The sequence below is a fragment of the Amblyraja radiata genome, chromosome 10 (genome assembly GCF_010909765.2).
Source record: "Amblyraja radiata isolate CabotCenter1 chromosome 10, sAmbRad1.1.pri, whole genome shotgun sequence".
Lineage (NCBI taxonomy): Eukaryota > Metazoa > Chordata > Chondrichthyes > Rajiformes > Rajidae > Amblyraja > Amblyraja radiata.
Genome location: NC_045965.1, coordinates 7,648,480 through 7,674,351, shown reverse-complemented (window position 1 = coordinate 7,674,351; position 25,872 = coordinate 7,648,480). Strand labels below are relative to the sequence as shown.

Below are 25,872 nucleotides of genomic sequence, written 5' to 3'. Positions count from 1 at the left end.
TGGATTTCAGTTACTGTAATGATTTCATCCCTGGTACTGCAACTTTCTTCAATCCCTGTATTTTTTAGCAATTCCCTCTGATGCGATCAGAGTCTTCCTATTCCTGTCAGACATCATTGATCAAGATTCAATACTCGGAGAAATCAGTGGGACACCTTGGATTTAAATTAAATGCTGAACTTAGGGCATCATTTCTTTGTATCTAATGTGGTTGGATTGAGTAGACGTATGTGAATATCATGGTAGCTGCTTTCCTGAAGCCAATTGACCTTTGAGAGATGCTGGCAAGCAATATCTGTGCCCTTGGATTTTAATGTCAATATTTCCTTTCCTGCAGCACCTTGTGCCCCAGATGAAATTGTTGCCAATGTGGATTGTACCTCCAATAGAGTGGTGGTATCATGGGGAAGAACTGATGGGGCGATCGCGTACGATGTAACAGCTGAAGGAAGTGATGGGCACACACACTCAGACAACACCACAGACACACGCTATGAAATGCTGGATTTACACTGCGGACAATCCTATAACATAACCGTAACAACTCTGAGTTACAGCCGGCACGGCATTGCAAGCATTTCTGTACAGATACAAACTGGTAAATAATATCCATCAAGGAACCATTTCGATATTTAGGCATTAATACAGGCAGCAAGAGAACTGATATTAATTTGTATTTTCTGAATAGCCCCCTGCATTCCTGAGAATCTCACAGCTGAGCTGAATTGTGAATTGAATACAATATCTTTCTGGTGGGATGAAGCTGATGGAGCAAAGTTGTACACGGTGACTGTTCGAGACAGTCAAAGAGAAACAGCTTCATTCAACACAAGTGATACAAGGGCTCAAACCCAAGAGCTGCAGTGTGGTGAATATTATACAATCTCTGTTCTAGCAACAGATGACATCTGCAGGAGACCGCAGACAGCAGTGGTCAATGTACATGCAGGTAAAACTTTTGAAAGTGTCATCAACTGAAGTGTGAGGTTTCATTAGCAATATTCAAATAAGTTGCTTTTTTATATTATTAAACGTTCTTTTGCCACATATGAATGCTGCAGATTAATTTTATAATACTTTATTGCCTTAAAAATATTTATCTAATTCTCTCGAAAAACTTACCATAGAATTTTCTTCAACTTCCATTCACGGCCTTACCTCACTCTTATGATGTAAAGATTCAACTAGTCCAATTTCATATCCACTTCATTGCCATTTTTCAAATGTATTCATTCTCTGGTTGTCATCCTCCTCCCAGAAGAAATGTACCTTATTTACTTTAGTTTAATTTAGTTAGTTCGGAGATACTTCATGGAAACAGGCCCTTCACCCCACCAAGTCCACACCAACCACAGATCCCCCATTTGCACTAGTTCCATATTATTCCACTACACATTATGGACAATTTATAGAGGCTTATTAACCTACAAACCCAAATGTCTTTATTCAAGCAAAATCATTCAAATTCATTCCACTTGACTTTCACTGTCCTACGGAGAACCATATTTTCCTCTCTAGCATCTTCATAGAACTGAATTCCCTCACCCTGGATATAATTTCAGTAACTTCTGCATCTTCTCCTGGACCTTGTAAACCTTCTTTAATCTTGAAATGGATACAGCACTCCAGTTATGGCAGATCCTGTAATTTATCTAGATTCACTATCTTCTGTGCTTTTATACTCCAAATTCCTCTGTTATTGAATTATTCTTCAATATATTTTATTTCTGTGAGATTGAAATTTCATAACTTCATTCATCTATTTCTTAACTCACTTACGGTTGGTCCGACTGCCTACCATCCAATTTAACTCTCAATTTTATTTTCAGTCGCTTGTGATCCTCATAATGTCAAAGCACAACTGGACTGCAACGTCAATACAGCATTGGTAATGTGGGACTACAGTAAAGGAGCACTGTGGTACACTGCCATTGCGGAAGGTGCTGATGGGAACAGCGTCTCGTGCAGCACATCAGAAACATCCTGTAGAACACCCGCGTTACTCTGTGGCCAGTTATATTCTGTACATGTTGTAGCTTCGGACAGGACTTGTAACCACTCTGTGAGTTCTTCAACTGAAATTCAGACAGGTAACTCATTATTTCATGGCATGCTATCCAAAAGTATAAGAGTTTATCATTTACATGCACCCTTATGTTACTTCAATACGTTGACAGAGCATGTGTTTAAGAAGGAACTGCAGATGCTGGAAAATCGAAGGTACACAAAAAAGCTGGAGAAACTCAGCGGGTGCAGCAGCATCTATGGAGCGAAGGAAATAGGCAACGTTTCGGGTCTGAAGAAGGGTTTTGGCCTGAAACGTTGCTTATTTCCTTCGCTCCATAGATGCTGCTGCGCCCGCTGAGTTTCTCCAGCTTTTTTGTGTACCGTTGACAGAGCATGATGGTGGTTAAATTGCTGAATTTGATATTTGGAGGCGTATCCACTGATGTTGGAGATACAGTAGGTTTGAATTTCACAGAAACAGCTTGGGAATTCAGTTTAATAAAAGGTGGAAGTGGTCCACCGAGTCCATGCTGACCAACAAGCACCCGTGCCCTAGTTCTATCTTACACACTAGGGACAATTTACAAAAGCCAATGCACAAGAAACATGCACGTATTTGGAGTGTGGGAGGAAACCAGAGCACCTGGAGAAAGCCCACATGGTCAAAGGGAGAACATACAAACTTCGTACCGACAGCAACTGTAGTCAGGATCAAACCTGGGTCTTTGGCGCTGTAAGGCTGCAACTCTACAGCACTGAACTTAAATTCAAGTTCAAGATTTTAGAGTCCATTATAAAGGATGAGGTTTCTGAGTCCTAAGAAACACTTTATAAAATAGGCCGGTCAGCATGGTTTTGTGACAGGGTGATCATGCTGAATGAAACTGTTGGAATTCTTTGAGGCAGTAACTAACAGGACAAAGGAGAGTCAGTGGGTATTGTTTACCTGGATTTTCAGAAAGCCTTTGATAAGATGCCACACTTGAGGCTGCTAAAGAAGATGAGAGCCCATGGTATTGGAGGGATATATACTCATGTGGATAGCAGGAGGGATATATACCCATGTGGACGGCAGAAGGCAAAGAGTGGCAATATCCACGTCCTCCAGAGATGCCCCTGGCCTTCCCTGAGTTACTCCAGCATTTGTGTTCAAGTGTAAGAAGGAATTGCAGCTGTTGGTTTAAACCGAAGGTAGACACAAAAAGCTGGAGTAACTCAGCGGGACAGGCAGCATCTCTGGAGCAAAGGAATGGGTGATACCTCATGTCAAGAAGGGTCTGAAGAAAGGTCTCGACCCAAATCATCACTCTTTCCTTCGCTTCAGAAATGCTGATTGTCCCGTTGAGTTACTCCAGCTTTTTGTGTCTATCTGTGTGTTTAATTGTTGAACAACCAGCACATCAAGGCCACTCATTAGCTGTATGCCGTCAATCCTTATTGTAAATGTTGCCTCACAGTAATCCATATTGTATCTGGCACATGTCAGCAGAATTGACCAGATTAATTCTGTCTTCCTGCAATCTGTAACAATTTTCATTACAAGGCTGACAGGATTGTGGCAGAGGCAATGTTTCCCTTTGTTGATGTATCGGGAATTTGCATCTTTTTCTTGGAATAAGGAATATGGAGTAAGCCATTCATTACTGAGATGAAAATCAATTCTTCACCCGACGGATTCGGGAACTTTAGAATACTCTGAGAAGAGTTGGAATCTCTGATGCCACAAATACTTCTTCCAGGCTATTAGAAAGAACTATGTATAACATTTTCTTTCAATTTGAAATTGCATGTTCTAATTTGTGAATTTAAGTATAAGACCGATAATCTTTATCCAGTTTTTAATATATTTCTTCAGCTCCCTGCAGTCCCCAGAATGTAAGTGCTTATTTGGACTGTACAGCACGCACAACATCAGTGTGGTGGGAGCAGAGTGAAGGTGCAATGTTCTACACGGCCATGGCAGAAGGAATGGAAGGAGACAGATACTCGTGCAACACAACTGAAGCAAACTGTGAGATCCTGGGTCTCCCATGTGGCCAGTGGTACAATGTAACTGTGTTAGCAATGGACGAGAATTGCACCAGTTTACCAAGTTCAGCTGTAGAAATTCAAACAGGTAAAATTACTTTTTAATTATGCGAAAACCGGAAAATAACCAATCGTCAGGAATAATTTAAATTATTACATAATGCATATTAATAATCATGATAACTACTACTGATAATTATCTGTTATAATTGTGGTGTAAATATACGTAGCCAAAACATAGCCATAATTGAAGTTTGGGATCCAAGATGCAATATGGAGATTCAACAGCATTACGTTCGTGATGTTGAGGTTGTGGGAGTTTTTCAGCTGAGAGCTAACAGATTATTGCTGTTATGTTCATATGTTTTTCCCTTGGGAAAATGTAGTGAAAGTACGCACAGTCTAATTAAGATTAGCATGAGTACGAGTTCCTTGTAATAAACAAGTAGAAATGACAGTACGTTGTCTTATGTGCTGCTAGTCCCCAAATTTCTACCTGAAATACATTCACTTCACCTCATTAGCTGGTCCATTCCTCCGCAGTTTGTTGTAAGATTTAATATTGTGTAACTTTTAACAATAGAACTGCAATATTAAATCCACAATTGTTTATGGATTCTTTTTCGATGTTTTCGCAACTATTCAGAACCTTGTATCCCACAAAATATGGTCGCACACATCAACTGTGAAAATAACACCATCTCGGTGTTTTGGGATCCCAGCAACGGCTCAGAGTCATACCATGTAACAGCACAAGGAATCAATGGCCATTGGGCCTCCTGCAATACAACAGTCACTGAATGTGAGGTCTCTGATGTGCACTGTGGACTGAACTACTATATAACTGTAGAGGCAATCCGCATGGAGTGTAACAGCTCACAAAGCTCTGCTTTAACAGTTAAAACAGGTAATTTGTGTGATATATAGAATCATATCTATAATTTCTATACATTATTTGGAGTGTTGTCTTTGATGTATCCTCACTCTATACTTATGAATGTTCTCGTTGCAGTACCGTGTGTGCCCCAGAATGTTGACGCTCACATGGACTGTGATGCTGGACATATGTCGGTCTCCTGGGAGTTCAGTGAAGGTGCAATATCATACATGGCTACTGCAGAAGGGAGCAACGTGCAGCAATGCAGTGCCAATGATACACTGTGTGATATCACCGACCTGTACTGTGGAGAGACCTACACCCTCTCAGTTTATGCGATTGATGACACCTGTGACAGTGTTGAAAGTCCTTCCGTCACAAGGAGAACAGGTAAATGCTGAGCAGTACAATCTCCTGAATCACTCGTTTCTCTATCAGATTACTAACATCAAATTCTGCACTGGCTAAAATGCTGTTCTTCTAAAACTACATTAGCTTGAAGATAAGACACTCTGTAAGTCCACGGCAATGATAGGAATAAACAGATAAATACCAGGAAAAGACTCCTTGACTGACCAAGTCCACCAAACGCTGATGAAATAATGCTCTTCATCTCTTCTCTTTGTTTTTTCAGCCTCGTGCATCCCACAGGATGTCCATGTCCAGTTGGACTGTGACACAAACGATGCCTCAGTGTTGTGGAGCCACACTAAAGGTGCAGTGTCTTACTCTGCCACAGCAGAAGGAAGTGATGGGCACACAGTTTCCTGTGTGACGGATAATAGGGAATGTCCGATAACTAACCTACAATGTGGACAGGAGTATAATGTAACTCTGACAGCACGGGACGGTGTGTGTGACAACTCACAAAGCCCTCAGATTGTATTCCACACTGGTAAGTCTCTTGTCTGGAATGGATAGACTTCATATTAAGACAACATATTGATAATAGTAATTTGAGCAAAAGACTAACTGCTGGTGGAGCTGAATGGGTCAGGCAGCATCTGTGGATGGAAAAGACTCGACAATGTTTCAGGAGGTCTGTCCATTTCCTTCCAGTTTTGAAGAAGGGTCCCAACCCAAAGTGTGTCGCCTGTTCATTTCTCATCACAAATGTTTCCTGACCTACTGAGTACCTTCAGCAGTTTGTTTTTTGCTCAAGATTCCAGTGGTATCTTGTACCCCCAATGATAACTTTATCTACATGCATAGGAAGGGATTTTATTTATTGAACAAACCCTAAAGTTTATATGCTATAAACATTATTCTAAAGTAACATTTATAATGTTACTAGACTAAGTGGGACCCGTTGGGTTCCATGTTCACACGGGAGGGCTGGTCCCCCGATGCAGTATGGGTACTGTGGGCTGAAGGGACTGGTTAATATGGACATTGTGTGCCAAATGGCTTCTTGAGATGGCAGCTCAGTCACTCAAGCCTGATGTGCTGGCAGCTCACTAATGGCTGCTGGACTAACAGTTGACTCATGGCCAATCTTTGAAATTACACTTCAAGCAGGGTGTAAGGCAACCAAATTCAAATGCAGTTTCCTACCATTTCAAGCAGGGTGCAAAGCCACCAAATTCAAGTGCAGTTTCGTACCACTTCAAGCAGGGTGCAAGGCCACCAAATTCAGGTGCAGTTTCCGACCACTTCAAGCAGGCTGCAAGGCAACCGAATGCAAGTGCAGTTTCCGACCACTTCAAGCAGGGTGCAAGGCCACCAAATTCAAGTGCCGTTTCATGCCATTTCAAGCAGGGTGCAAAGCCACCAAATGCTAGTGCAGTTTCATGCCATTTCAAGCAGGGTGCAAGCCAACCACATTCAAATACAGTTTCATACCATTTCAATCAGGGTGAAACCACCATAAAACCACTATAAAACCACACAAAACACCACACTCACAGTTCAGTAGACATTCAGTGTGTTCAGTTGATTCACAGCTCAGACAGTCGTGACCTCCCTCTCCCCCATCTTGCAGAGATTGAGCCACACCCACACTTATGGGTTTTATTATCCCTCCCTCTCCAACTGGAAGGGGCATGGCCTTCATGGCATGATTGACAGTAGAGAGATTCTCAAAAAAATGTTTTAACACTAACACCACTTTTATTTTTAATTAATGGGATGAATCCTCTGCACCTGATGAGTGGCGAGGAACTGAGTAAGATGGTCAAAAATCACAGCTGTAAGTGGTAGCGTTTTATCTAAAATCAATATTCGTGCAAACAGGAAGTTATCAAGTTTCCACCAACAACAGCCATTTTATTTTGCCGTGCAGCCTTTCAAAGCAGTTACCACCACTAATAGCCCTTTTGTTTGCAGTTCAGCAGCCTTTCAAAGCAGTTACCACAACCAACAACAGCCATTTTTTTTTGCAATGCATCCTTTCAAAGCAGATACCACCACCAACAACAGCCATTTATTTTCCAGTGCAGCCATTTAAAAGTAATTACCACCACCACCACCAGCCATTTGTATTTGCTGTACAGCCTTTCAAAGCAGTTACCACCATCAACAACAGCCATTTTTTTTTTTGCAGTGCAGCCTTTTCAAAGCAGATACCACCACCAACAGCAGCCATTTTTTTTTGCAGGGCGGCCATTTAAAAGCGGTTACCAACACCAACAGCCATTTTTTTGCAGTGCAGCCTTTCAAAGCAGTTACCACCACAACAACAGTCAATAGACATTTTTTTACAGGCATTTTAGAACCAATAGCCACTTTTTGCAAGCTTTAGAACCAATAGAGACACTTTCTGCAAGCATTTTAGAACCAAAAGACAAATTCTGCAAGCATTTTAGAACCAATAGAGACACTATTTGCAAGCATTTTAGAACCAATAGACACTTTTGCAAGCATTTTAGAACCAATAAACACTTTTAGTAAGCATTTTCGAACCAATAGACACTTTTTGTAAGCATGTTAGAACCAATAGAGATACTTTTTGCAAGCATTTTAGAACCAATAGACACCATTTTTACAAGCATGTTAGAACCAATAGACACTTTTAAAGCAGTTACCTCCACCAACAACAGCCATTTTTTTTGCAATGCAGCCTTTCAAAGCAGATACCACCACCAACAACCATTTATTTTCCAGTGCAGCCATTTAAAAGCAGTTACCTCCACCAACAACAGCCATTTTTTTTTGCAATGCAGCCTTTCAAAGCAGATACCACCACAAACAGCCGCCATTTTTTTTCCAGTGCAGCCATTTAAAAGCGGTTACCACCACCACCAACAACACACATTTTTTTCCCAGTGCAGCCATTTAAAAGCAGTTACCACCACCAACAGCAAATAGACATTTTTTACAGGCATTTTAGAACCAATAGACACTTTTTGCAAGCTTTAGATCCGATAGAGACACTTTCTGCAGGCATTTTAGAACAAAAAGACAATTTCTGCAAGCATTTTAGAACCAATAGAGACACTTTATGGAACCATTTTAGAACCAATAGAGACACTTTTTGCAAGCATTTTAGAACCAAAAGAGACACTTTTTGCAAGCATTTTAGAACCAATAGACACTTTTTGTAAGCATGTTAGAACCAATAGAGATACTTTTTGCAAGCATTTTAGAACCAATAGACACCCTTTTTACAAGCATGTTAGAACCAATAGACACTTTTAAAGCAGTTACCTCCACCAACAGCCATTTTTTTGTTGCAATGCAGCCTTTCAAAGCAGATACCACCACAAACAACAGCCATTTTTTTCCAGTGCAGCCATTTAAAAGCGGTTACCACCACCACCAACAACACACATTTTTTTTCCAGTGCAGCCATTTAAAAGCAGTTACCACCACCAACAGCCATTTTTTTTTTGCAGTCCAGCCTTTCAAAGCAGTTACCACCACAACAACAGCAAATAGTCATTTTTTACAGGCATTTTAGAACCAATAGACACTTTTTTTGCAAGCTTTAGATCCAATAGAGATACTTTCTGCAGGCATTTTAGAACAAAAAGATACTTTCAGCAAGCATTTTAGAACCAATAGAGACACTTTATGGAACCATTTTAGAACCAATAGAGACACTTTTTGCAAGCATTTTAGAACCAAAAGAGACACTTTTTGCAAACATTTTAGAACCAATAGTCACTTTTTGCAAGCTCACAGTTGAATAGGCATGTGTTCAGTGTTATTCACAGCTCAGAGAGACATGACCCTCAGGCTTCCTCCATCTTGCAGAGACTGAGTGAGGCACACCACTTCTGGGTTTTATAGTCCCTCCCCCCCTCCCACCAGCAGGGGCAGCAGAGAGAATGGCAATTTAGAAAAAAACATTAATATCTCTCTGATTTTTCATCGATGGGAAAAATCCTCCGGTCCCGAAAGGTGGAGGGGGGCTCTGAGCGAGGTGGCCAAAATGATGGCCGTAGGTGGCGGCGTTCCCTCGGAAATCGCAGCACAGTGGGCCAAAAGCGGTCAAGCTCAGACTTTTAGTAATATATAGACCAAGTGCAGACCCGTTGGGTCTGCTCCCCCAATGGTGTGATCCCCCAACCCAATATTCCACCGTGCACTCGTCTCCTCCAATGGAACTGAAGCCATTCCCAAATGTAAGATTCCAGCACTCCCCTGCCTCCCTCAGCAGTGGATTTTAAAAAAATCCAATTGCACCTCCCCTGCCTGCTGCAGCAGTGAAAGGTTCAGAGTGTTCCTGTCTTGCAAGTTTGTTTCGAAGTGTGTTGGAAGCTGATAGGAAGGAGCAGCCGTCAACAAATCAAAAGGCAGAAAGTCAACGAATCAAAAGGCAGACAGGCAGCCGGACGGCAGCCGGTCGGATGGCACGAGAGTTTTAATAGTATATAGATAGATAAAGTAACATTGAGTATTAGAATATTATAAAGTAACATTGAGTACAGGAGCCTGAAGACTGCAACGACCAGGTTCAGGAATAGCTACTTCCCCACAGTCATCAGGCTATTAAACTTGGCTTGGACAATACTCTGAACATTAATAGCCCATTATCTGTTATTTGCACTTTATCAGTTTATTTATTCATGTGTGTATATATTTATATAATGGTATATGGGCACACTGATCTGTTTTGTAGTCAATGCCTACTATGTTCTGTTGTGCTGAAGCAAAGCAAGAATGTCATTGTCCTATCAGGGCCAAATGACAATAAACTCTCTTGAATCTCTTGAATCTTGAATCTAAATACATTCCGTCCCTTATCACGGCCAGTTTGCGGTTTCTGTACTTTTCAGCACCTTGTGCACCAGAGGACATCTCCACCAGTCTGAACTGTGACACCAAGGGTACATCAGTGGCCTGGGAGGAGAGTGATGGGGTGATGTGGTACATTACAACAGCAGAAGGACAAGATGGACACATTTCACTGTGTAACACAACGGGGACAAGCTGTCATTTCATGGACCTGCACTGCAGTCAAACGTACTCACTAACTGTAACAGCGATGGACAGTTACTGTCAGAGTGTAAACACTTCAGTTTATGAAACTGAAACAGGTAAGACAGTATTTTTTGAAAATTCAGGAGGAAGTTACAACATCTGATTTGATTTTCAGTGATTGCCAGTGGTCTTGGTGTCCTGGATAATGGGGAAACCTCCTTAAATTTAGAATTAGTTTCATTTGCTTTAATTTAGGTTAGTTTACTTTAGTTTATTTTAGTTTACTTTAGAGATACGGAATAGAAACAGGCCCTTCGGCACATACTGTCTATCGATCAACTGTTCACATTAGTTCTATGTCATCCAACTTTTCCATCCACTACCTACATACTACAGCCAATTTATTGCAGAGACCTATTAACCTGAGTCCCACAAGTTTTTATTATGTGGGTGGAAACCGGAGCACTCAGGGAAAACCCATGCTGTCACAGGAAGAACATGCAAACTCCACACAAACAATTCCTGAGGTCGGGATGGAACCCAAGTCTCTGGCGCTGTGAGGCAGCAGCTCTACCCGGGTCCACATTCCTCAAAACTTTAGTACTTTTTCAAATTCCTTTAAAATGTTCCTGCCTCAGCTACTTCCTCCAGTAGCTCATTCCATTACCCACCACCTTTGTGTGAAAAGGTTGCCCCTCAGATTCCTATTAACTCTTCCGCCTTTCACTTAAACCACTTGACTATCCTACCCTTGGAAAAATATTCTGTGTATTTAACCTATCTATCCGCCTCCCCTCCTGATATTATACACCCCTAAAACATCACCCCCTCAGCCACTTGTGCTCCAAGGAATAAAGTCCTAAACTGCACAACATGTCATAAGTTCATAAATTCTAGGAGCAGAATTAGACCATTCGGCCCATCATGTCTACTCCGCCGGTCATTCATGGCAGATCTATCAGATGTTACACTCACTGGCCTATAGTTCCCAGGCTTTTCCCTGCAGCCCTTCTTAAATAGAGGCACAACATTTGCCACCATCCTGTCTTCCGGCACCTCGCTCATATTTAATGATGACTCATAAATCTCAGCCAGGGCACCTGCAATTTTCTCTCTAGCTTCCCACAGTGTCCACAGATATATCTGATCAGGCCCGGGAGATTTGTCTAGCTTTACACTCGTTAAGACCTACAACACCTCCATGACCGTAAAGGGCCTGTCCCACTTACGTGTCCTTGGCACGCAAATTACGCGACCTCGTGGTCGTGTTGAGGCGCACGGGCATTGTATGGCCGCGTGGAGCCGGTCCCACTGAGAAGCACGGAGGGGTTTGTAGTTGTGCGCGACATCGCGCCAGGCTCCGAAATTTTTGTAACGAACTAAATCTTTGCGTGCCAACGGCCTGTCGCGTAACTAACGGCCAAAGTGGGACAGGCCGCAGACCCTGGCGACACGCAACGTCTTCCCTCCAACAGCAGCAGAAGCAGGCAAACGATAGCCAAACTCGGACTGGGGCTCACGGCTGTTGCGGATCCGGATCTGCCCCCACTCCTACTCCCAGAGCAGGGCCAAGAAAATGAAGATAGACACAAAATGCAGTAGTAACTCAGCGGGACCAACAGTATCTCTGGAGAGAAGCAAGGGGTGACGTTTCGGGTCAAGACCCTTCTTTTCAGACTGAAGAAGAGTCTCCACACAAAACGTCATCCATTGCTTCTCTCCAGTGATGCTGCCGGTCCCGCTGAGTTACTCCAGCTTTGTGTCCATCTTCAAATTACGTCACGTGCTCCAGACGGCTCTGCGGTCGAATGAAGTCGCGCCCGACCTTCGCGGGACCGTCGACCCTCAACGCAACCACGAGGTCACGTAATTTGCGTGCCAGGGACACAAAGTGGGACAGGCCCTTAACACCGACTGTGCTCGAGACACTTCCATTGACTGCCCCAAGTCCTCCAATTCTAATGTCTTACTCCGTGTTAAAAACAGAGGAGAAATACTCATTGAGGACCTTGCCCATCTCCAGTTGCTCCACACAGAATTGATCGCTTTGATTCCTGAGAGGCCCCATTCCCTATCTGGTTACACGTTTTCCCCTAAAGTACTAATAATATCTCTTGCGATTATCCTTCATATAATCTGCCAGAGCTATCTCCTATCCCCATTTTGCCTTCCTGATTTTGCTGCCTTTTATAGCATTCTCCTCAGTTCCCGAAACTCCTCCAGGATACACTTATTCCCAGCTGCCTTTGTTTTGAGGCATTAAATTGTTAATTAAAATGAACAAAAATCTGAACAATAGATATTTATTAATCCAAATGTAAAGAGAAATGCATCCAAGACACAGGTAACATTCATATATAAACTGGTATAGTTTATAAATATAGACAACATCCAACTAGATCACGGAGCTGAGTTCCTGCTCCTGCCCAATATCCTGCATTCGCCACTGAAATGCCACAGTATTATCACTGATTCATGATCTGTATAGGAAGGAACTGCAGATGCTGGTTTAAACCAAAGATAGACACAAAAAGCTGGAGTAACTCAGCAGGACGGGCAGCATCTCTGGAGAGAAGGAATGGGTGACGTTTCGGGTCGAGACCCTTCTTCAAACCATTCATGATCTCTTGTTTTTCTTCCTCTCCAAGCTCCTTGTCCCCCTCAGAACGTACACGCTGATAGTGTTGCCGTCACTGCCTCTGTAACATGGGAGCTGAGTAATCTCACAGTGTGGTACACTGCAACAGCAGAGGGCAGCGATGGACACACGTCCACTTGTACCACGTCCGACACAAACTGTCTAATCCCAGATCTTCACTGCAGCCAAACGTACAGCATCTCTGTCCTCGCATTTGGTGAAACCTGCAGCAGTCTCCAAGGCTCCAGTTATGACATTTATACAGGTAATACAGAAAGAGAACGTATCTTCAGTAATATCATTCTTCTTTGAAGGATAGCTTGAGATACTGCACAAATGAGCGATTGTGTCTGAAGTGTGGTTACCATAGAAGTTATAGTAAACTGTGCAGCTCAGTTCAATACTCTGAGGTCTCATAAGCAGCCATTGAATTGTCTTTTGTCGCTGTGAGATAGAAGCACTCCCACTAATCCACTGTGCAGCCCCTGCATTAAACTCTGTTAGCCATTCCTCAGCCCACTTGTCCAGCTGATCACGAGCATGTTGTAATTGTTGACAACCATCTTCACTATCTACAATACCAGCCTCTTTAGTGTCATCTATAAACTTACTAATCCTGCCTTGTACATTCTCATCCTAATCGCTGATATAAACAGCAAAGAGCAACGGGCACAGCACTGAACCGTGAGGCACAGTGATCATCACAGGCCTCCAGTTCAAAAACACCTTTCTACTACCACCCTCTGCTTCCTTCCATGAAGCCAATTCTGTATCCAGTTTGCTCGCTCTCCCTACATCCCATGAGATCTAACCTTCCAGAGCTGCCTGTCTGTGCCATAGATGTTAACGTTTATATTTCCTTTTCTACAGCCCCTTGTGCACCAGATGAAATTATCACCAATGTGGATTGTACCTCCAATAGAGTGGTGGTATCATGGGGAAGAACTGATGGAGCGATCTCGTACGATGTAACAGCTGAAGGAAGTGATGGGCACACACACTCAGACAACACCACAGACACACGCTATGAAATGCTGGATTTACACTGTGGACAATCCTATGACATAACCGTAACAACTCTGAGTTACAGCCGGCACGGCATTTCAACTACTTCTGTACAAATACAAACTGGTAAATAATATCCCAGCAAGGAAATTATTTTTATATTCAGACAATGTGTATACAGTATTTACAGGCAGCAAGAGAATTGTTATTAATTGACATTTTTTAAATAGCACCCTGCATTCCTGAGAATCTCACAGCTGAGCTGAATTGTGAATTGAATACAATATCTTTCTGGTGGGATGAAGCTGATGAAGCAATGTTATACACCGTGACTGTTTGAGACAGTTAAAGAGAAACAGCTTCATTAGCTATATTCAAATAAGTTGTTTCTTGATATTATTAAACATTCTTTTATGGACAATACACAATAGGTGCAGGAGTAGGCCATTCAGCCCTTCGAGCCAGCACCGCCATTCAATGTGATCATGGCTGATCATCCACAATCTGTATCCCGTTCCTGCCTTCTCCCCATATCCCCTATCTTTAAGAGCTCTATCTAACTCTCTCTTGAAAGCATCCAGAGAACTGGCCTCCACCGCCTTCTCAGGCAGAGAATTCCACAGACTCACCACTCTCTGTGAGAAAAAGTGTTTCCCCATCTCCGTTCTAAATGGCTTACCCCTAATACTTAAACTGTGGCCCCTGGTTCTGGATTCCCCTAACATCGGGAACATATTTCCTGCCTCTAGCGTGTCCAAACCCTTAACAATCTTATATGTTTCAATAAGATATCCTCTCATCCTTCTAAATTCCAGAGTATACAAGCTCAGCCGCTCCATTCTATCAACATATCACAGTCCCACCATCCCGGGAATTAACCTGGTGAGCCTTCACTGCACTCCCTCAATAGCAAGAATGTCCTTCCTCAAATTTGCAGACAAAACCTACACACAATACTCCAGGTGTGGTCTCACTAGGGCCCAGTACAATTACGGAAGGACCTCTTTGCTCCTAAACTCAACTCCTCTTGTTATGAAGGCCAACATGCCATTCGCTTTCTTCACTGCCTGCTGTACCTGCATGCTTACTTTCAATGACTGATGAGCAAGGACCCCCAGATCCCATTGTCCTTCCCCTTTTTCCAATTTGACACCATTTAGATAATAATCTGCCTTCCTGTGTTTGCTACCAAAGTGGATAACCTCACATTTAGCCACATTAAACTGCATCTGCCGTACATCTGCCCACTCACCCAACCTATCCAATCACCCTGCATCCTTATGGCATCCTTATCACAGTTCACACTGCCACCCAGCTTTGTGTCATCTGCAAATTTGCTAATGTTACTTTTAATCCTTTCATCTAGATCATTATTGTATATTGTACATTGTTGCTGTGCCAGCACCGAGCCACTAGTCACTGCCTGCCATTCCAAAAGGGATTATTTAACCCCTACTCTTTGTTTCCTGTCTGCCAACCAATTTTCTATCCATGTCAGCATCCTACCCCCAATACCATGTGCTCTAATTTTGCCCACTAATCTCCTATGTGCGACCTTATCAAATGCTTTCTAAAAGTCCAGGTACACTACATCCACTAGCTCTCCCTTTTTCCAAGTTACCTCCACAAAAAATTCCAGAAGATTAGTCAAGTATGATTTCCCCTTCGTAAATCCATGATAACTTGGACTGATCCTGCTACTGCTATCCAAATGTGTCGCTTTCATCTTTTGCCACATATTGCTCGGTGAATACTGCAGATTAATGTTATAATACCTTACTTCCCAAAAATTATTTAACTAATTCTCGCGAAAAACTTATAAATTTTTCTTCAACTTCCACTCACGGCCTTACCTCACTCTCATGGGGTACAGATTCAACTGACTTCATATCCACTTCTTTGCCATTTTTCAAATGTATCCATTCTCTGGTTGTCATCCTCCTCCCAGAAGAAATTTACCTTGTTTACTTTTGTTTAGTTTAGTTCATGGAAACAGGCCCTTCACCCCACCAAGTCCACACGGACCATTGATCATCCATTTGCACTAGTTCCATGTTATTCCACTAGACATTAGGGACAATTTATAGAGGCTTATTAACCTGCAAACACAAATGCCTTTATTCAAGCAAAATCATTCAAATGCATTCCACTTGACTTTCACTGTCCTATGGAGAACCATATTTTCCTTTTCAGCGTCTCCACAGAACTGAATTCCCTCACCTTCCCTTCAGTAACTGCTGCATCTTCTCCTGGACCTTGTAAAACTTATTTAATCTTGAAATGGATACAACACTCCAATTATGGCAGATCCTGTAATTTATATAGACTCAGTATCTTCTTTGCTTTTATATTCCAAATTCCTCTGTTATTGAATCATTCTTCAATATATATTTTATTTCTGAGAATTATTGACTTTTCATAACTTCATTCATCTATTTCTTTACTTACTTACGGTTGGTCCGACTGCCTGCCATCCAATTTAACTCTCAATTTTATTTTCAGTCGCTTGTGATCCTCATAATGTCAAAGCACAACTGGACTGCAATGTCAATACAGCATTGGTAATGTGGGACTACAGTAAAGGAGCACTGTGGTACACTGCCATTGCGGAAGGTGCTGATGGGAACAACGTCACGTGTAGCACATCAGAAACATCCTGTAGAACACCCGCGTTACTCTGTGGCCAGTTATATTCTGTACATGTTGTAGCATCGGACAGGACTTGTAACCACTCTGTGAGTTCTTCAACTGAAATTCAGACAGGTAACTCATTATTTCATGGCATGCTATCCCAAAGTATAAGAGTTTATCATTTACATGCACCATTATGTTACTTCAATACGTTGACAGAGCATGATGGTGGTTAAATTGCTGAAATTGATATTTGGAAGCGTATCCACTGATTTTGGAGACATAAAGTTGGTTTGAATTTCACCGAAACAGCTTGGGAATTCAGTTTAGTTAAAGGTGGAAGTGGAAGTGGAAGTGGTCGACCGAGTCCATGCTGACCAACAAGCACCCGTGCACTAGTTCTATCTTACACACTAGGGACAATTTACAAAAGCCAATTAAACAAGAAACATGCACGTCTTTGGAGTGTGGGAGGAAACCAGAGCACCTGGAGAAAGCCCACATGGTCACAGGGAGAACATACAAACTTCGGACCGACAGCACCTGTAGTCAGGATCAAACCTGGTTCTCTGGTGCTGTAAGGCTGCAACTCTACCGCTGTGCCACAGCACTGAACTTAAATTCAAGTCATGGAATAAAAGCAGAATAAATATATTGTATTATTTTTATCCTTTTTTTGGCAAAATAAATCTGGTTACTAATGGCGAGTTCTCACGGTGCGACCTGAAGCAAGATGTCACCCGAGTGAAGTGGTCGTGGTCCAGCACGAGTTCCGCACGATAAAGTGTTCCCACGATAAAGAGTTCCCACGGTACTCGGCAATTCTGTCATTTGTGCGACTGACTTGTCCGTCTCCCGATCTTTCCCGTTAATCGTGAATGAACATCGTGGACTGTAGTGTAGTTAATCACGTGGCACAAATTATGTCACTTTTTTTTCACACGCTATATAAATATCCTCCGTTCGTAGAATTCGCATAATTTATTTTATGGCTCTAAAAGAGACATGATTCCCACTTCAAACGAAGAGGGTGTAAAAGCTGTCTGCCACTACTTTTACATTGCAGCTGCAGGGAACAGACAGACTTATAAGATAAATTAAAGGTGACTGCAAAAACAGCACTTTTACATCTGTAGCATTGTATGTTTTAAAATCATGGATAACATTAAATTGTTCTCCTGTACATAAACTAATATATTGTTATAGTTACTCACATGAGCACCGGGGATACTCAGCAGCCTTCGTCTCCAGCAGGTTGCGCTTTCTCTCCCTATTTCTATAATCCTCTCTGGATTTGTCATAGAGAATCTCATTGAATTGGTACCACTCCACCAGTTCACCCTCTTGTTCCCTGTTGAAGTTATATGGCTTTACCTTCTGCCATCTAACCTTTATGTTCTCGTCTGCTGAGAATATTGTGGAGGCAACAGCTACTGGGGAGGCAATCTCAAATACACCCTGATCACCCTCTCCCTGCTCCAAGGAGCCCACAGGCAGTGGTATCTCTGGCATCTCCTCTTGCCTCTCCACCTGTCTCTCTTGCTGAGTTTCCTCCTCATTTACCTGCATGGCTAAAAACTTTCCGACTTTCTTTGACCCCTTTCTTTGCGATTTTCTGTGATGCATCTCTGCAAGTCTTACTGTGAAAAAGATTCTCAAACAATGACAATTAGGTGGGACGTCCTCGATGGACACATGGTCCATTGGCGATATTGAGACCACCTCTTTTACTCACCTTATGTCCCTTCTGTCAAGCTTCCGGGTTTACCGTTCGCAGGAGTTCCCACGGTATTCGCAAGTGTCATTACGGATATCGCACGGATATCGCACTGGCATCTGCGTCCATACAATGTTGCAACGCTGCTCAAGACACTCTTGGAGAAATTCAAAAATGTTTGAATTTTCTCCCGACCTTACCAAGTCACACGACTACCTGCCGTTAGCGCCACGGAGGTCCTCGGTGGTCCACGAATGCCGTACTGCTATCGCAGAAGGTTCCCACGATGTTAAATCTTGTTAGGTCTTGCTTCAGGTCGCACAATGAGAAAGCCCTTTAATGCCCTTTGAGGATAGGAACCAGCCAACCTTACTCTCTCAGGTTTGTTTGGTTCATTCTCAACCGCCCTCTGAAAAGGCATAATCCCTCAATTGGTAAGATTTTAGAGTCCAGTATAAAGGATGAGGTTTCTGAGTACTAAGAAACACACGATAAAATAGGCCGAAGTCAGCATGGTTTTGTGACAGGGAGATCATGCCCGATGAAACTGTTGGAATTCTCAGAGTATTGTGGATATTGTTTACCTGGATTTTCAGAAAGCCTTTGATAAGATGCCACAAGTGAGGCTGCTAAAGAAGATGAGAGGTCTTGATATTGGAGGGATATATACTCGTGTGGATAGCAGGTTGGCTGGACGGCAGAAGGCAAAAAGTGGCAATATCCACGTCCTCCAGAGATGCCCCTGACGTTCCCTGAGTTACTCCAGCATTTGTGTTCAAGTGTAAGAAGGAATTGCAGCTGTTGGTTTAAACCGAAGGTAGACACAAAAAGCTGGAGTAACTCAGCGGGACAGGCAGCATCTCTGGAGCAAAGGAATGGGTGATATTTCATGTCGAGAAGGGTCTGAAGAAAAGTCTCGACCCAAATCATCACTCTTTCCTTCGCTTCAGAAATGCTGATTGTCCCGTTGAGTTACTCCAGCTTTCTGTGTCTATCTGTGTGTTTTACAGTAAGTGTTGAACAACCAACAGCACATCAAGGCCACTCATTAGCTGTATGCCGTCAATCCTTATTGTAAATGTTGCCTCACATTAATCCATATTGTATCTGGCACATGTCAGCCGAATTGACCAGATTAATTCTGTCTTCATGGAATCTGTAACAATTTTCATTACAAGGCTGACAGGATTGTGGCAGAGGCAATGTTTCCCTTTGTTGATGTATCAGGAATTTGCATCTTTTTCTTGGAATAAGGAATATGGAGTAAGCCATTCATTACTGAGATGAAAATCAATTCTTCACCCGACGGATTTGGGAACTTTAGAATACTCTGAGAAGAGTTGGAATCTCTGATGCCACAAATACTTCTTCCAGGCTATTAGAAAGAACTATGTATAACATTTTCTTTCAATTTGACATTGCATGTTCAGATTTGTGAATTTAAGTATAAGACCGACAATCTTTACCCAGTTTTTAAAATATTTCTTCAGCTCCCTGCAGTCCCCAGAATGTAAGTGCTTATTTGGACTGTACAGCACGCACAACATCAGTGTGGTGGGAGCAGAGTGAAGGTGCAATGTTCTACACGGCCATGGCAGAAGGAATGGAAGGAGACATATATTCGTGCAACACAACTGAAGCAAACTGTGAGATCCTGGGTCTCCCATGTGGCCAGTGGTACAATGTAACTGTGTTAGCAATGGACGAGAATTGCACCAGTTTACCAAGTTCAGCTGTAGAAATTCAAACAGGTAAAATTACTTTTTAATTATGTGAAAACCAGAAAATAACCAATCGTCAGGAATGATTTAAATTATTTTAAAATGCATATTAATAATCATGATAACTTCTACTAATAATAATCTGTTATAATTGTGGTGTAAATATACGTAGCCAAAACATAGCCATAATTGAAGTTTGGGATCCAAGATGCAATATGGAGATTCAACAGCATTACTTTCGTGATGTTGAGGTTGTGGGAGTTTTTCAGCTGAGAGCTAACAGATTATTGCTGTTATGTTCATATGTTTTTCCCTTGGGAAAATGTAGTGAAAGTACTCACAGTCTAATTAAGATTAGCATGAGTACGAGTTCCTTGTAATAAACAAGTAGAAATGGCAGTAAGTTGTCTTATGTGCTGCTAGTCCCCAAATTTCTACCTCAAATACAGAATGGATTATTTCACTTCACCTCATTGCTCAAGTTAGCTGCCCTATTCCTCCGCAGTTTGTTGCAAGATTTAATATTGTGTAACTTTGAGCAATAGAACTGCAATAATAAATCCACAATTGTTTTTGGATTCTTTTTCGATGCTTTCTCACATGCGTAGTGCCTTGTATCCCACAAAATATGGTCGCTCACATCAACTGTGAACATAACACCGTATCAGTGTTTTGCAATCCCAGCAATGGCTCAGTCATACCATGTCTTTCCCTTGAACAATAGTAAAATGTCGAAAACGTATTCACAAATTGATTAAGATTAGCATCTATGTTCTCGTTGCAGTAAACATTACCAAGTAGGGTAGTTAATCCATTATATGGACGTTATGGGCTACCAATCCAAAAAATGTCAACCTCAAATACAGAGTTGATCATCTTACGTTCCCTCATTGTTCAAGTTAACGTGCACTTTTCCTGACAGCTTCTTCTCGGATGTCATAGTGTGTAAATTTTAGTAATAGAATTGCATTGTTATATCTTGAGGTGTTTAAAAAATGTGTTGAGTATGCTTTCTCTGTTGTGCAGTACCTTGTATCCCACAGAGAGTGGTTGCTCACATTTACTGTGAAAATAACACCATCTCAGTGTTTTGGGATCCCAGCAACGGTTCAGAGTCATACCATGTAACAGCACAAGGAATCAATGGCCATTGGGCCTCCTGCAATACAACAGGCACTGAATGTGAGGTCTCTGATGTGCACTGTGGACTGAACTACTATATAACTGTAGAGGCAATCCGCATGGAGTGTAACAGCTCACAAAGCTCTGATTTAACAGTTAAAACAGGTAATTCATGTGAAGTATATAGAATCATATCTATACATTATTTGGAGAGTTTCCCTTGATCTATCCTCAGTCTATACTTATGAATGTTCTCGTTGCAGTACCGTGTGTGCCCCAGAATGTTGACGCTCACATGGACTGTGATGCTGGACATATGTCGGTCTCCTGGGAGTTCAGTGAAGGTGCAATATCATACATGGCTACTGCAGAAGGGAGCAACGTGCAGCAATGCAGTGCCAATGATACACTGTGTGATATCACCGACCTGTACTGTGGAGAGACCTACACCCTCTCAGTTTATGCGATTGATGACACCTGTGACAGTGTTGAAAGTCCTTCCGTCACAAGGAGAACAGGTAAATGCAGAGCAGTACAATCTCCTGAATCACTCGTTTCTCTATCAGATTACTAACATCAAATTCTGCACTGGCTAAAATGCTGTTCTTCTAAAAATACATTAGCTTGAAGATAAGGCACTCCGTAAATCCACGGCAATGATAGGAATAAACAGATAAATACCAGGAAAAGACTCCTTGACTGACCAAGTCCACCAAACGCTGATGAAATAGTACTCTTCATCTCTTCTCTTTGTTTTTTCAGCCTCGTGCATCCCACAGAATGTCCATGTCCAGTTGGACTGTGACACAAACGATGCCTCAGTGCTGTGGAGCCACACTAAAGGTGCAGTGTCTTACTCTGCCACGGCAGAAGGAAGTGATGGGCACACAGTTTCCTGTGTGACGGATAATAGGGAATGTCCGATAACTAACCTACAATGTGGACAGGAGTATAATGTAACTCTGACAGCACGGGACGGTGTGTGTGACAACTCACAAAGCCCTCAGATTGTATTCCACACTGGTAAGTCTCTTGTCTGGAATGGATAGACTTAATATTAAGACAACATATTCCCAATAGTAATTTGAGCAAAAGACTAACTGCTGGTGGAGCTGATTGAGTCAGGCAGCATCTGTGGATGGAAAAGACTCGACAATGTTTCAGGAGGTCTGTCCATTTCCTTCCAGTTTTGAAGAAGGGTCCCAACCCAAAGTGTGTCGCCTGTTCATTTCTCATCACAAATGTTTCCTGACCTACTGAGTACCTTCAGCAGTTTGATTTTTGCTCAAGATTCCAGCGGTATCTTGTATCCCCAATGGTAACTTTATCTACATGCATTGGAAGGAACTGCAGATGCTGGTTTACACCGGAGATAGACACCGGAGAAAACCCTTGATATTGCACTGGCTATAGAACCAGATTTATGTCCTGATCTTCGTGTAGATACATTCGAGATACTCTCGTGGTGTAATCTCATCTTCCATTCCAGCACCTTGTTGCATCGCATTTCCAGCTGTTGAGCACATAAATTGTGGTATAATTTCAGATAACCACTCCTCCACCTCATCCATGAAATCATTGAATAACTTCACCTTTACTGCATACCACAGGGTGTGTCTTTCGCGTTCTTTCAGAGATGGCTCAGAGTCCATCAATGCGTTTTTTCTTTCTTGAACCTCCTGGCAGAGGTTAAGTAGTTGGCTGAGATTAGATTCCACTTTGATGGCATTCTTATCTGATTCCGTTAGTTTCTTCTTCTCAATTAATTTGGTAACCCGTTTCCATAACTTGTTTTTCTCGTTCTCGGTTTCTTTCAGGTAGGCAGCTTGGGTATTATCTGCATCTTCTCGATACTTTTGCCTGGCTCTGCCATGTTGTGGTTACTCTGACTCACCTGTTCTTCCATCTTCTTGCTCCATGGATTTAAAACAGGTCTTGGCAGATTGCCAAGTCGTAAAATTGGACGAACAAAAACTTTTTCAGTTTGCTTTAGTCTTGTTGATAAACGTCAGGGCAGAATGTTTTGATAACATCTTCTCAAGAACAATCACAGATTGGATTTTCAGGCAACATCCACAATATCTTCGAAGTTAATAATGACGTTAGTTCAAAAGGAATGTGTTTTATCTTGACTTCAAAACAACTCAAAGTCAGACATCTGGATTTCCCCAGACAAAGTGAAAAAACAAGCTTGTTGGCTATCTTCCAAGCTAGCAGAACTAGCTTTCGAATCACCTTACAGAAGCCGTTCACATTAAAGCTTTCCAGCTTCAATTCAAAAGTATAATAGTCGATTTTTACTCACGATTTTGTGATAATGTCTTCAATCTTCAGATAAGATGTCACTGCCAATAAACCTCTAAGCCATTTCTGGCCGAGATCTATTGTCTTCAGTTTCTCTTCTGGAACCGGTCTTCTGGCCGAATCTCTCCCGAGATCCTGGCCTTATCTTCTGTCCCTCTTCTTTGGGATGCTGCACATCTCCTGTCAGAGGTACCCTTCGACTCGATGTAGCGGAAGACTTTTATATCGTTTAAGAGATTACTCCCTCTAGCCACTTAAGAGACAACATGGGGTTAGAGGTATGTCATATTACGCAAGTAAGCTCTCCATGAGACTTTCAGAGCTTCTCGAAAGATAAATCTTCATAACACAGTCTTTTGATTAATAGTTTCTTTATTGTTGAAGAAAAACAGTAAGATCCAACCTTCTTCTCTGACTCATACACTTTAATCTTCGTCAAACTCTTTTAAACATAAGAAAACTCCTCCTGTTTCGGTAAAATTCCACATGGTCAAAGGGTATTCCTTCTAGCCATGTTGAGCTCTAAAACTAAACTAACTAGCAAACTAAGCTTCGGCACAAGAGAACCCAGCAGTAAACACGCCACCGACTATGTAATAAATCCCACCCACATAATTACGGGCAGATCAAAAATTAAATTAATAAAAATTAAATAATGACACACAAAATAAAGCCAAATGTCCCCGACAGACAGTGAAGCTTTAGTTTAGTTTAATTTAGTTTAGAGATACAGAACGGAAACAGGCCCTTCGGCCCACCAAGTCCGGGCCAACTAGCGATCCCCACACAAGTGGTTCTAGGGAACAAGTTACTTTTTCTGTGTCATTTTGACTGAATAGACACAAATTCAGTAAGATGTAAACCAAAACTGTAAGCACAGAAACAATAGGGAAGATTACAAAATAGTTATTTGCTTTTTTTAAAACCCATCAAATATGTGAAGGGATTTTTTTCTTGAACAAACACTGCAGTGTATATGCTGTAAACGTTATTATAAAGTAACATTGAGTATTAAATACATTCCGTCCCTTATCACGGCCAGTTTGTTGTTTCTGTACTTTTCAGCACCTTGTGCACCAGAGGACATCTCCACCAGCCTGAACTGTGACACCAAGAGTACATCAGTGGCCTGGGAGGAGAGTGATGGGGCGATGTGGTACATTACAACAGCAGAAGGACAAGATGGACACATTTCACTGTGTAACACAACGGGGACAAGCTGTCATTTCATGGACCTGCACTGCAGTCAAACGTACTCACTAACTGTAACAGCGATGGACAGTTACTGTCAGAGTGTAAACACTTCCGTTTATGAAACTGAAACAGGTAAAACAGTAATTTTTGAAAATTCTGACAGGAGGAAGTTACAACATCTGCAGGTGATTTGATTTTCAGTGATTGCCAGTGGTCTTGGTGTCCTGGATAATGGGGAAACCTCCTTAAATTTAGAGTTAGTTTCATTTACTTTAATTTAGGTTAGTTTACATTAGTTTATTTTAGTTTACTTTAGAGATACAGAATAGAAACAGGCCCTTCGGCACATACTGACTATCGATCAACTGTTCACATTAGTTCTATGTCATCCAACTTTTCCATCCACTACCTACATACTACAGCCAATTTATTGCAGAGGCCTATTAACCTGAGTCCCACATGTTTTTATTATGTGGGTGGAAACCGGAGCACTAAGGGAAACCCCATGCTGTCACAGGAAGAACATGCAAACTCCACACAAACAATTCCTGAGGTCGGGATGGAACCCAAGTCTCTGGACTGTGAGGCAGCAGCTCTACCAGGGTCCACATTACTCAAAACCTTAGTACTTTTTCAAATTCCTTTAAAATGTTCCTGCCTCCAGTAGCTCATTCCATTACCTACCACCTTTGTGTGAAAAGGTTGCCCTTCAGATTCCTATTAACTCTCCCCCCTCTCATTTAAACCACTTGACTATCCTACCCTTGGAAAAATATTCTGTGTATTTAACCTATCTATCCGCCTCCCCTCCTGATATTATACACCCCTAAAACATCACCCCCTCAGCCACTTGTGCTCCAAGGAATAAAGTCTTAAACTGCACAACATGTCATAAGTTCATAAATTCTAGGAGCAGAATTAGACCATTCGGGCCCATCATGTCTCCCCCGCCGGTCAATCATGGCCGATCTATCAGATGTTAGACTCACTGGCCTATAGTTCCCAGGCTGTTCCCTGCAGCCCTTCTTAAATAGAGGCACAACATTTGCCACCCTCCTGTCTTCCGGCACCTCGCTCGTATTTAATGATGACTCATAAATCTCAGCCAGGGCACCTGCAAATTTTTCTCTCTAGCTTCCCACAGTGTCCACAGATATATCTGATCAGGCCCGGGAGATTTGTCCACCTTTACACTCGTTAAGACCTTCAAACTACACGACCGTAACACTGACTGTCAAAACACTTCCATTGACTGCCCCAATTT

General features: G+C 42.1%; 1 protein-coding gene across 13 annotated transcripts in view; it reads left to right on the top strand.

Annotated features, from left to right (window-relative positions):
- LOC116977489 overlaps positions 1-25,872 on the top strand; it is a 171,629-nt gene that overhangs the window by 89,330 nt on the left and 56,427 nt on the right. For 4 of the 13 annotated variants that reach the window (XM_033027954.1, XM_033027947.1, XM_033027950.1 and 1 more), the window contains 6 exons: positions 5,547-5,807; positions 10,132-10,392; positions 12,925-13,179; positions 13,785-14,045; positions 16,422-16,682; positions 19,758-20,018. The exons of 1 other annotated variant lie outside the window; for it this stretch is intronic. In XM_033027954.1, the coding sequence (XP_032883845.1) occupies positions 5,547-5,807; positions 10,132-10,392; positions 12,925-13,179; positions 13,785-14,045; positions 16,422-16,682; positions 19,758-20,018 (1,560 nt within the window). Of the gene's footprint in view, positions 1-5,546; positions 5,808-10,131; positions 10,393-12,924; positions 13,180-13,784; positions 14,046-16,421; positions 16,683-19,757; positions 20,019-21,014; positions 21,276-21,373; positions 21,629-21,872; positions 22,134-24,479; positions 24,741-25,872 lie in introns of all 13 variants that reach the window. 8 more of the 13 variants (XM_033027956.1, XM_033027948.1, XM_033027957.1 and 5 more) reach the window with 6 other exon arrangements.